We start from the raw sequence: 12,563 nt of genomic DNA, 5'->3' as shown, positions 1-12,563 counted from the left end.
ATTTGCAGTGTTTATCGTTGAGATTTCCAGGTACTCTGTGGAATTTTTTCCAGGGCAGCGAGAGCTTCGAACGAGAGAGAGTGAAAGAGGGATTTCTGAAAGTCAGGGATTTTGTAATATTAGATTTATTATAATTTTTATAAATGACCTATGAGAGCGCTTTTACCATGAAAGCGCTTTCATAGATGTGAGACTGAGACCTATAAGAGCGCTTTTACCTTAAAAGCGCTTTCATAAGTCTGAAACCCATGAGACCTATAAGAGCGCTTTTACCTTAAAAGCGCTTTCATAAGTGTGTGAGACTGAGACCTATAAGAGCGCTTTTACCTTAAAAGCGCTTTCATAAGTGTGAAACCCATGAGACCTATAAGAGCGCTTTTACCTTAAAAGCGCTTTCATAAGTGTGAAACTCATAGATGTGAGACTGAGACCTATAAGAGCGCTTTTACCTTAAAAGCGCTTTCATAAGTGTGAAACCCATGAGACCTATAAGAGCGCTTTTACCTTAAAAGCGCTTTCATAAGTGTGAAACTCATAGATGTGAGACTGAGACCTATAAGAGCGCTTTTACCTTAAAAGCGCTTTCATAAGTGGAGACCTATAAGAGCGCTTTTACCTTAAAAGCGCTTTACACGCATAGGCGAATTTTTTTTCAAGCTATTACAGCGCTTTTTTTAAAAAGCGCTTTCTTTTTGGTGCTGCCAAAAGCACTTTTTGGCGTAGTGTGAATAGCCGCCAAGGCAATCAACAATCTAATAGTAGTGATACGGGCAACAGGAGCATAGGTATCGAAATAATCAATCCCTTCCTTTTGTCTGAAGCCTTGGATAACTAATCTAGCTTTAAACTTGTCAATTGTACCATCGACTTTCATCTTCTTTTTGAAGATCCATTTGCAACCCAATGGTTTGCAACCTGGTGGTAAATTAGATAATACCCAAGTATTATTTTCCATGATAGAACCAATCTCTTCGTCAATTGCTTCTTTCCAAAAAGCAAAATCTCGAGATTTCACAGCTTCATCATACGTTCTTGGATCCTCCTCTATACTATAGCAATAATAGTATTGAGTGTCAATCTGATCCTTTGATCCCTCAACTAAATATAGTTGAAAATTAGATCCATAAGATCTAGATTTTCTAGCTCTTTTGCTCCTACGGGGTTCAAGTGTCTCACTTGGCACATCATTTGAATGATCATCCCTTAGAGATTCATATGAATTAGGTATAGAGTCCTTTGATCTAGGTATAGAAGAGAAACAATTCTCATTAAATATGGCATCTCTCGATTCTATAATCGTGTTAATAGAAATCGAGTCATTAGGTTCTATAACATAAAACCTATAGGCCTTGGAGTGCTCAGCATATCCAACAAAGATGCAAGCTACACCCTTTTCACCCAAAGTTTTCCTTTTTGGGTCCGGGAGTCTAACCACGACCCTACAACCCCAAACACGTAGAAATGTTAAGTTGGGTCGTTTCTTATACCAAAGTTCATATGGGGTAGTCTTGTTCCTTTTATTAGGAACCCTATTTAACAAATAGCAAGCCGTTAACATAGCTTATCCCCAAAACCCTTCACTCAAACCAGAGTAAGATAACATGGCATTCACCATTTCCTTAAGCACTCTATTTTTCCTTTCAGCCACACCATTTTGTTGAGGTGTATAAGGTGCCGTAGTCTCATGAATGATTCCTACGAATTGGAAAAATACAGGATCATAATATTCACCACCTCTATCTGTACGTAATGTTTTAATCAACACATTTTGTTGCACTTCAACTTCAGTTTTATAAATTTTGAATTTATCTAAGGATCCGTCCTTAGCGTGCAGCAAATAAACATAGTAGAATCTAGATGCATCATCTATGAAAGTGACAAAATATTTTTTATGTCCTAATGATGGAGTAGCATGCAAATCACATAAATCACTATGTATCAACTCAAGAATGACAGATTTCCTTGTTATACTTTTAAAAGGTTGCCTAGTGATCTTTGTTAACATGCAAGTTTTACAATTTTCTACATTTTTATCAAAAACAGGAATTAAATCATCTTTAGACATTTCATGCATTCTTTTATAATGTACGTGTCCTAGACGAGCATGCCATAACGATGAATTGATAACATTCGAAGAGGACATAAATACAGAACCAGAATCATTAAGAACTCCATTCAAATTCATCATAAACATACCATTATTATAATATCCAAATCCTACAAATACACCAGACTTCGATAAAACATATTTATCGGATTCACACACTTGCTTGTATCCAAGCTTATTTAATACAGAACCAGAAATTAAATTCTTACGTAGTTTAGAAACATACAAAACATTAAACAAAGTAATAGTCTTTCCAGAACTGAATTCTAGCACCACGTTTCCTTTGCCTTCAACGGGAGCGAAGTGATCATCTCCCATGTAGAGGACAGAACCATCTTCCACTGGAACAAGTGTCTTGAACCAGAAACGATCCTTGCAAACATGTGTTGTAGCGCCAGAATCAATCCACCATGCGATAGCATCATCCTGCACATAGAATGCTTCAGAATTTAGTGAAACCGAATGTTTAATCAAACTATTCAAATCACGAATTGATTTCTTACCTTGGTTTTCGGATTGGCCCTTAGACCCCTTTCCTGAACCACTTGCATTCGCGTTATCATGCTTTTTGCCGGAACGGCAATCCTTCTTGAAGTGGCCTGTTTTGCCACACTTCCAGCATTCTAGTTTCGGTTTCTTGTTAGCACAGAAACTGTCCTTATTGTTCTTGAAAGCACGCTTCTTTCCTTTGTTTTTGTTGTTACCGTTCTTACCACCCTCTTCGACCATATTAACCGAGGGTCCGGCAATTTCTTTGCCTTTTCCTTTGCCATCCTCCTGCGCTCTTAGAGATTCTTCTATGCGCAAGTGACTTCCAAGTTGGATCAAAGACAGTTCGTCTTTTCCATGCTTCAGATTGTGTTTGAAATCCTTCCACGAAGGAGGCAACTTGTCTATGATGCTTGAGACAGATATTGTTTCATCCATCTTCAATCCGTGTTGTGTGAACTGTCCAAGGATTCAGAGGAGTTCATTGAATTGCTCCATGACAGACCTCGATTCAACCATTTTGTAATTGTTGAAATCGGTTACCAGGAACTTTTTACTGGATGAGTCCTCTGCCATGTACTTGGATTCGAGACAATCCCACAATTCCTTTGCAGATTCTATGTTTTGATAAATATCAAATAAGGGATCAGACATACCGTTAAGAATGTGCCCTCTGCATATGTAGTCGTCGTTCTCCCATTTTGATCTGCGTCTCAGATTTTCAACCGTGTCTTCCTCCAGAAGTTCTGGAATCGGTGTAGACAGGACGTGCACCACCTTCAACGTTGTCAACATGAAATGCATCTTCTTCTGCCAACGCCTGAAGTCTTGTCCTTGAAACTTGTCCAATTTTCCGAAGTTTGTAGTCATCTCCTTGACGGTGCTTCCTCCAGCCATGATTATCAGAAAATACTTTGTTCGTTTGTTAGAGAATCGGGTATGATAATCCTGGATAACTTCGAAGAATCGTGTTCGTACACTTTCCGAACAAAGTAATTTGTTAGAGAATCGGGTATGATAATCCTGGATAACTTTGAAGAATCGTGTTCGTACACTTTCCGAATAAAGTATTTTGACCCTATTCTTGCCTGGGTTCACGAAATCTTTGTGGGGATAATTCTTGAAGAACAATTTGTTTCTGGCAAAGAGAAATGTTCAGGAATGTAGAGAGAAAGTTGGGTTTCGTTATATTTTTTAAACTGAGGCCAAATGACTCCTTATATAGGAGATCAATAACAGAAACCGAAAAGACGCAACTGTTCAGAAACGGTTACGTCGGTTGGGAAAGGATTCAACTGTTCAAAAGAAAAATTCGAACGGGGCGCTGCCCTGCACCCCGCCAGGGGCTTCGCCCCTTGGAACCCCGTTTCAATTATTCGCATTCAATTATACGTTGGCTCGACGAGCGTGCACTCCGCACTACTCCTAACTCGTTTCCAAGCTTTAACGCATAATTGCATCGGCCCATAGTAAATCACATTACTACTAAAATACATTGATGATACTAAAATCACCAACAATACCAAAATGTTGATTTATGTCTATCTATGTTACTCATACAATTTACAGCATTGAATCACAATGAGAAAATCGTTTTTGTACGAAAGCATGGAATTCTTTGAACTTTTCCAACACTTTGTCTTTTGTCTTCAAGGCATAAACCCATAGTTTCATGGAGCAATCATCAAAAAAAGTAACAAAATAAAGTGCACCACTAAAAGATTTTACCTTTAATGAACCACAAACATCATAATGTACCAATTGAAACAACTTTGACTTCCTTAAGGGAGGATGTCTCTTGAAAGATACTTTAGTTTGTTTACCAGTCATGCAATGAGAATACTTCTCCAAATTTGTATTCTTTAATCCAAAAAGAACATCTTTTTTAGCCAAAACATTCAGCCCTTTTCACTAATATGACTAAGCCTTCGGTGCCACAAAGATGCTTCCATGTCGATAACATTCACATTGTCCCTAGCAACAAATTTTTTGTCCAATACAATTTAGAAAGCTTTTCCCCTCTAACCACAACCAAGATACCTTTGTTGAATTTCCACTTTCCAAAAACAAAGTGATTGTCATAACCACAATCATCAAGCGTATGCACAGATATCAAATTAAAGAAGGCATCTAGAACATGTCTGACACCTCTAAGCAACAATTGCATTCCCATGTTGGTTTGCAAAACATCACCAACACCAATTACCTTGGATACACCATCATTACTCATCTTCAACACTCTCAAATTATCAAAGGTATAAGATGTGAAGAAATCCTTCCTTGGTGTAACATGCAATGTAGCATCACTGTCAATTATCCACAGGTTCTCGTCTGATACAAGGTTAACAGGCTCATGATCACGAAAAATAACAAGATCATCACTAGTAGCAGTAGTAACATGATATTCACCATGATCTTCATGATCTCTTTGGTTAGACTTATCATTCTTCCCTTTGTTATCTCTTTTTCACTTATAACAATACTTTTGTACGTATCATATTTTGTGACAATAATGACACTCCAGATTCTTGTTTCGTGGTTTGTACTTGCTTCTGCTATTCTCTCTACCATCCTTCAGTTCCTTTGTATGACTTCTCCCCTTATTCTCAGTGACAAGTACCTCGGATTGAGATGAAGAACTTTGTGCCTTCCTTCTCATCTCCTCGTTAAGAATGCCATCCTTAATCGTTTTCAAAGAAACAACATCTCCAGGAGTAAAACTTGTGATAGAAATCTGAAATGTCTATTAAGACTCTAGTAAAGATAGCAATAGAAATAATCTCAAAAATTCATCATCAAATTTGATACTCATTCCCGACATCTGATCAAGAAGCCTTTGAAATTCACTCAAATGATTTGAAATAGAATATATTTATTTACTTATTGTACTTGCTCATTTATGCTAATACAATCTATTTATTAACTAATTGACATAAGAGTGTAATTATAAATAAATTATTCATTCTAAAAGACAAATCAATAAAATATTAGAACAATTTGTAAATATCACTTTTTACTATTCACTAACTCAAAATTTTTAAAACGTGAACTATCTTTTATTTTCAAATCACTCAACTTAAATATATGTACTCGTACTCAATACATTTATTAGTATTTCGGCATTGCACTTTCGTGGTAGTGCGACTCTCTAGTATTTTGGCATTGTGCTTTCGTGTTAGTGCGACTCTCTAGTATTTTGGCATTGTGCTTTCGTGTTAGTGCGACTCTCTAGTATTTCGGCATTGCACTTTCGAGGAAGTTTGTATTCGCACGCATTGTCTCAATCTCTACTTAACAATTAATGATTTACTCAAATTTTGTAAAACTAACAATGTGCGTATGCAAATCATTATTAATTTACTCAAATTTTGGAACACTAACAGTGTGGGTATGCAAATCATATGTTTGGCTTAGATCAAATAAAAATAATTTTGATTAAACTATTGACTAAAAGCTATCATGTCTTTCTTGTATCCTTTATATGTTCTTGCGAGGTGATTCCGCTAGACCATTACAATTGAATCCATATTATCACAATGAACTAATGATCTATGAATAAGTTTGAGATGATTAATTTTTTAGAACAGATACTTCCATCATGGCTTGGAACTTTGAAGACGAAACTCTAGGTGATGTGGTGCCTGACAATTTATATTATCATATAGTTGTATACTTATGGCCTATCAATCATTCATAATCAAGGTAATATAATTAAATCCAAATCAGACATCCAGAATTAAAGGGATGAATGATTAATAGCCTGTAAATATACTATCATATCAATGTAGTATAAAAAATACTCGAATCCACATGACCAATTACAATTACCGTTATCTATTGTTTCTATGTTTAACTAAGGCTACTCAAATAGTTTGATTTTAAGCAAAAATTAAAAATAATGGTTTTGAATCAATATTAATAACGAGATACCAAAACATTGACTTTCGTCTACCTATGTTACTCATATAATTTACAGCATTTAATCATAATGAGAAAATTGTTTTTGTACAAAAAAAAAACTAAATTAGAGATATCGTCCGCTTTCGTCGGTCCGCTATCATATTTTAAACCTGTAATCGTCTACTTTCATATTGATAACTACAAGTTTAAAACTCCTTTTTAAAGTATAGTAATTTTCTAATTAATTAAAAATGTTTCAACGCGTAAACGGTATTTCAGTGTTTCTACTTTCGTAGCAAAACTTTAAATTAAAAAAAAAATTTTCAAAAAAAAAAATTTATTCTCGTTATTTTAGACTTAATCGAACTACTCACACATGGTGAAATAAACAACTAAATAACATACTTTTTGTGAAGACATAATAAAAAAAATAACAAAGTAAATGAACCTGGAAATTTCATAAAAGTTGAATCTTGCATAAAATAATTGCTCTTAAGGGAGACTTTGTTCTGATACGGCAATAGAATAATGAAATAGTAATGCGGAAAGTAAAATACAATAACAATAATACAATGCAGAATTCTAAAATTGTAAAAAATCAAACTTGCGTAAAAACCCCAATGTGGAATTTATTATGCTATAAAACAAGTGAATTTAATGCTCAAGTAAGCTTGGATGATTGTTTCAAGTTATTATAATGCTTTTTATAAGTGAATTTTTGCTCAGAAAATGGTGTAAAACATCTAGAAATCGTGCAAATCATCCCTAAACTGTGGAGACAACAGTTGCTAAAAATCTAGAATATGGCTGAATTGGGCATCATGACGGACGTCGTGGTGTATGACAACCATCTCGTCATGACGCTTCAAGTGAGAATCTTGTTTGTGGGTCCATGACGGACGTCAACAAGGTCGATCGCATGCCCGCACTACAACAAACAAGACCTTAGACAGCGCTTTTTTTAGCCTTAGACAGCGCTTTAAAGCGCTGTCTAAACCTCCGCTGCTAAAGGTTTAGACAGCGCTTTTTTAAATCTTAAAAGCGCTGTCTAAGCCCCCCCCTTAGACAGCGCTTTGGCCAAAAGCGCTTTATAAGACCCTCTTATTTTAAATTTTTTAGGTATACCTTAGACAGCGCTTTTGAAAAGCGCTGTCTAAGCCCCACCCCCTTAGACAGCGCTTTCTAAGACCCTCCTATTTTAATTTTTTTAGGTATACCTTAGACAGCGCTTTTCAAAAAGCGCTGTCTAAGCCCCCCCCCCTTAGACAGCGCTTTCTAATCCCCCCCTTAGACAGCGCTTTTTACAAAAGCGCTGTCTAAGGTATACGAAAATTTTTGAAGCTTTTGTTTTAAACCACATTTTTTCCAGGTTTATAAACCAGAATTTCTACCTGTTTTCAACCAGATTTTGACAGACAATTATCACATTTTATATATGCCATTTTGGCCTTTTTTCTACCATTTTTGGCTAACAAATATATATATATACCAATTCAAACCAATTTTGCCTTAAATGTATCAAAATATATACAAATTTATGTACACATTTACAATTCATTACATATACTACAAATGTACACATTAATTACACAAATTTATGAACAAACATTGAGCTCTATCATGAATTGACACCACTCCTCTTTGATTTCGTCCACTTGATCCTTTGTATAAAATGCACACTTGAATTCCTCAAAGTACTACATAATAATATAACATATTTTGAATTAATTCCAACTATTTAATTATATGAGATATGTGTAAATATAAAAATAACTCATAAGTTAGAAATACATACATCGGTGGGAATCTTTAATCGGCCCAAAGCAAGAGTATCTCGCATAAACCTCAACATGAAATACCCGCAATCTATTTGATTACGTTGTTGAGGACACTACATATGAAAAAAAATATGGATTATAAATCCTAAGTTTTATCAAGTGTCATCACTAATATAATAAAAAATGTGGTAATTAAAAATATACCGGAGGCGTTGCTAACCTCCTTTTTTTGTTGTGCGGAGGCATTGCTAACCTCCAACATCCAAATATAGATTTGTATGAAATATCGTTCTTCCAGACAATTTCAGCCTAATAGTTTTGAGCACAAGAAACAAACTCAAATATAGTTGGGAAAAAGAAAATGGTCAAAGGGAAGAAAAACATAAAAAGACAACAAACTATTAATTACAATAAGCAGCAATACGACAACAATAAACAGCAGTAGATAAGATATGAATTTAATGGGTATACACTGCCAATGTAAATCATAATAATGATAAATGTTAATTTTTATATTGACAATATTAAAAGGAAAATGAATATATGGAGTAATCTCATCTTTTAAATTGATTCAATTCATAGGCATGTTTTAACCTGAATGTAGGGGAAATATATGTCCTTGAGGCGGCACTGGAGTTTGTTAATATCAACACCTTTTACGTGTTTTGTTTTGGACGAAACACGAGTACGCCTGTAATGTGAGAATAGAAAGAATAAGAGAGGGAATGATAAAGAGATGATTTTGAGATGTACTTGAACAGAAGAAAGACAGAAAGATATTTATCTTAGAAACAATCATACCTCCCCAAGTGCATGGATGCTACAGGCCCTCCATATCCAAACATCCCAAAGTAAGGTTGCACAGCACAATCAATACAACAAACCAAACAATAATTTGAAATGTGCAAAAGAGTAATCAATCTCAATCCCGATGATTAACATTTGGATGTTTCTTTGTGCATAAGCATCACAGACAACATATTTGACCAGAAGTGTAGATAAAGGAAATGAAGATTACCCTTAAGTATGGGGGCTTTCCCCCAATAGCCATTGATTTTGATAATCTGTGAACCGAAGCACCCATCTTTCCCCTGTGCAAGAGATAAGAAGTCCATAATCAAGAGAAACGGTGGAACAGGTAAGTGTATTTTAACTCAAATAACAGAATATCACAATGTACTTTGCAACTTCGAAAAGTTCATGAAATAATCTAAAAATAGATAGCTACCATTTTACTAGTGAATTCTCATCGGAGTCATCCATTCCAGAACCATTGTCAAAAATTGAAATCTTATCGTCAGTAACATTTACTCTGCAAAACATAAAAAGTCACATGAACAAGTGATAATTGATTGCACCAGTCTAAGAAACCAACAAACAAACACTAGAGATTATAAAAATCAACTATGTATTCCAATACATTTATTACGATCAGAAATAGTGGAAGATAGTTTATGTAAAAAATGGTGGCACCTATTAATCATTAGAAACTCAACAACTTAACTTCCATAGAAATGGGACACATGCGATGCTATATTTTAAGCTTATTTTTATGCTTTATAGTCTATAAATTCTTATGTTTAAAAAGATATGTTGAATAAACTACTAAGAAATGCAAATAAAAACTAACCATGGTGTTATATAAACTACTACGCAATGCAAATAAAAACTAACCATGTGTTGAATAAGCTATATAAACTACTATAAAAACTAACTTACCACCGAACCATTACTTTTATGCAAAACAGCCATTGTGTTCCCAAGAAGCTATGGACTTCTTGAAGATTTTGTTATAACCAGTGCTTTAGAGCAGATAAAATCAATTTCTACAGGGCTACTTTGACAACGCTATATAACAATGATTACAAAAATGTGTACATGATTTTAGAAAGAAAATTACTTCACTATCCCTAAACTCCTAACTCTTTCTACTGACATAAGAATGATGTCAAATAGCTGATTCTTTTTATCCTAAACTCTTTTGTCAAATAAAGGACAAGAAAAACAAACAGGTTGAGTCTAATTGAAAGGGCTGGAGTTTTATAATATGACAAACTAAAATGTAAAGTAAGATTAATAGAAATATTCATATTTAGTATCGGACACTCCTCCAGTAGCTCAGACATAAAAGAAATATCATTTTATCACATTCATATCATATGCAACTATACCTGACTAGCTTCCGACTATTTTTCCCGTTGAACCACACAGCTTGCAAAGCATTATCCTGATAATATATGAATAACAGTGTTAGTGTTGATATGTGCAAAACCATCATAAAAAAAATTGAGTTTATAGTCTGTTTTGTTAATGAGCTCACAATCAAGTCAGCAATAGCAGCTTCGAAATTATATTCTTCAGGAAGCTCCAGTAGCAAATCTGTATCCGGTGTTAAGTCCCACATATTCTGCATTTCAGACAGATGGCAAAATAATAAGAAATACTAAAACAGTATCCTATTGTTTAACAATATAGCTGACAGGGGCAGAGAAACAAGAGAGATTCCAACCTCAAAGGTCTGAGCAACATCGCTACTCCCATCCTGATTGAAAAGAAACACAGACAATGAAAACAAATACCAAAGTTGCAGCAACAAAGCAAAGGAATAATAATACCAAACTCAAAACCAGAGAAAAGAAACACCAACACACAATAAGACAAACAGAAGGAGGCATAATAGTGTGATATACTTACATTAAGGCGCAAAATATGGCACTTCCGAGGCATGAAATTTTTTAACTCGATAACATTTCTTATCTTATTATCACCAGCATCCTCAAGATACAAACCACTTCCCTTCCAATTTATATCCCTTTTCTTCTTCATCCATTCACATTTTTTCCGAAGTTCCAAATACTTTTCTCGAACTAATCCAACAAAATCCTCAAAATGCATCTCAGTTTCTACACTCCACACTGTCAATTCCACACTAGTTCCATTCGGCAACAAAACTTTGAACCTGAACTCTCTTCTTCGTATTCCAAAATCATCGTCATCGTCATCACTAATCATGAGTTTCCTCTTTTTAGGGTTGGCAACAACCAATGCCCTTTCCATGCCTCCACTCTGTAAAAACAGAAACAACAACAACACAACTTCAATACTATTTCTATTTCAAAGTTCAAACAAAGCAAATAAACAAACAAAAAAAGTAAAAAAAATATATACAAATACGAAAACAGAAATTAAAAGCGCTTCTGCGGTTAGAGGTATGGAAGAAAATGAGAGGGTTCTGAAAGGGTTTTGAAGAGTGGAAGATAAACGGTTTTGAAGCTTAGTGGGTTTGCTTGTGTTGTGTGTGGGAAGAGAAATTAAAGAGAAAGAGTGAAAATAGTGTGATCTTTGAGAAGATAATAAGACAAATAATGAAATGGAAAAAGGAATTAAAGAAAAAGCTGTTTAATACTAAAAAAATAGCTGCAACCTGCGCTTTATCAAAGAAAATAGCGCTTTTGGTTTTAATTTTTTTTTTAATTTAAAGACTTTAGACAACGCTTTATCAAAAGCGCTGACTAAGGTCTATATTTAAAAGCGCTTTCTAAAAGCGCTGTCTAAGGGGGGGTCTTAGACAGCGCTTTTAGAAAGCGCTGTCTAAGACCCCCCCTTAGACAGCGCTTTCATTATTTTTTTGGAACATTTTCCGTGTTTTATTTTAATTTTAACCTTAGACAGCGCTTTCTTCTAAAAGCGCTGTCTAAGATGCGCTGTTAAAAGTCATTTTTGGCGTAGTGCCGTCATGGTCTTCAAACATGCACTCGTTTTTTTTCTTTTGAATGAATGACAGTTAGCTGTTGAGGAGGCATGACGGGAGTCACTACCTGATCTGTTAAAAGTAATATTGTTAATTCTAGTGTTATACCCGATTAACGCATGAGTGTAACCGGTTACAGCATAAGCAAATTCACTTTTGAAGTAGCAGGAAAGGAAAATATTCGCAACTATAACCAGTTAACCTCAGGCGTTAACCAGTTACCATTGAATGTGATTTAATTGTTAGTGTCAGCTGTAACTAGTTAACCAAATGGTGTAACCGGTTACAAGCCTGAGTTTTTCACTTTTTCTTTTATTCAATTATTTATTTTGGATCTCAATTATATTTTAACGCTTGTATAAATATGTTGGATGCATTCTCATCCAAGGTTAATGCAATTATCATTCTCACCCTCAATTCTCATCATATTGTAACGCTTGTATAAATATGTTGGATGCATTCTCATCCAAGGTTAAAAGTAATACTGTTAATTCAAGTGTTACACCCGGTTAACGCATGAGTGTAATCGGTTACAGCA

At 34.9% G+C, this 12,563-nt stretch overlaps 1 protein-coding gene across 1 annotated transcript; it reads right to left on the bottom strand.

Annotated features, from left to right (window-relative positions):
* Positions 1-9,241: 9,241 nt before the first annotated feature.
* Positions 9,242-11,648, bottom strand: LOC127095352 (structural maintenance of chromosomes flexible hinge domain-containing protein GMI1). Its single transcript, XM_051034053.1, has 7 exons — positions 11,443-11,648; positions 10,969-11,340; positions 10,784-10,816; positions 10,595-10,681; positions 10,446-10,501; positions 9,503-9,586; positions 9,242-9,365 (listed from the first exon to the last, which is right to left on the bottom strand). Exons 2-7 carry the CDS (start codon positions 11,329-11,331, stop codon positions 9,242-9,244), a joined length of 747 nt encoding a protein of 248 aa, XP_050890010.1. The 5' UTR covers positions 11,332-11,340; positions 11,443-11,648.
* Positions 11,649-12,563: the final 915 nt, after the last annotated feature.

This window comes from Lathyrus oleraceus, chromosome 6 (assembly GCF_024323335.1).
Source record: "Lathyrus oleraceus cultivar Zhongwan6 chromosome 6, CAAS_Psat_ZW6_1.0, whole genome shotgun sequence".
Lineage (NCBI taxonomy): Eukaryota > Viridiplantae > Streptophyta > Magnoliopsida > Fabales > Fabaceae > Lathyrus > Lathyrus oleraceus.
Note: the sequence above shows the minus strand (reverse complement) of the source record. Positions and strands in the feature narration are given on the sequence as shown.

What these genes read in the sequence shown, in the direction of transcription:
- LOC127095352 (XM_051034053.1), bottom strand. Translation starts at nt 11,331, where the DNA reads ATGGAAAGGGCATTGGTTGTTGCCAACCCTAAAAAGAGGAAACTCATG. An exon ending in ATGTTGCTCAGACCTTTGAG is followed by an intron (nt 10,682 to 10,783) that starts GTTGGAATCTCT and finishes TCTGAAATGCAG; the next exon opens with AATATGTGGGACTTAACACC. An exon ending in AATAGTCGGAAGCTAGTCAG is followed by an intron (nt 9,587 to 10,445) that starts GTATAGTTGCAT and finishes TATGTTTTGCAG; the next exon opens with AGTAAATGTTACTGACGATA.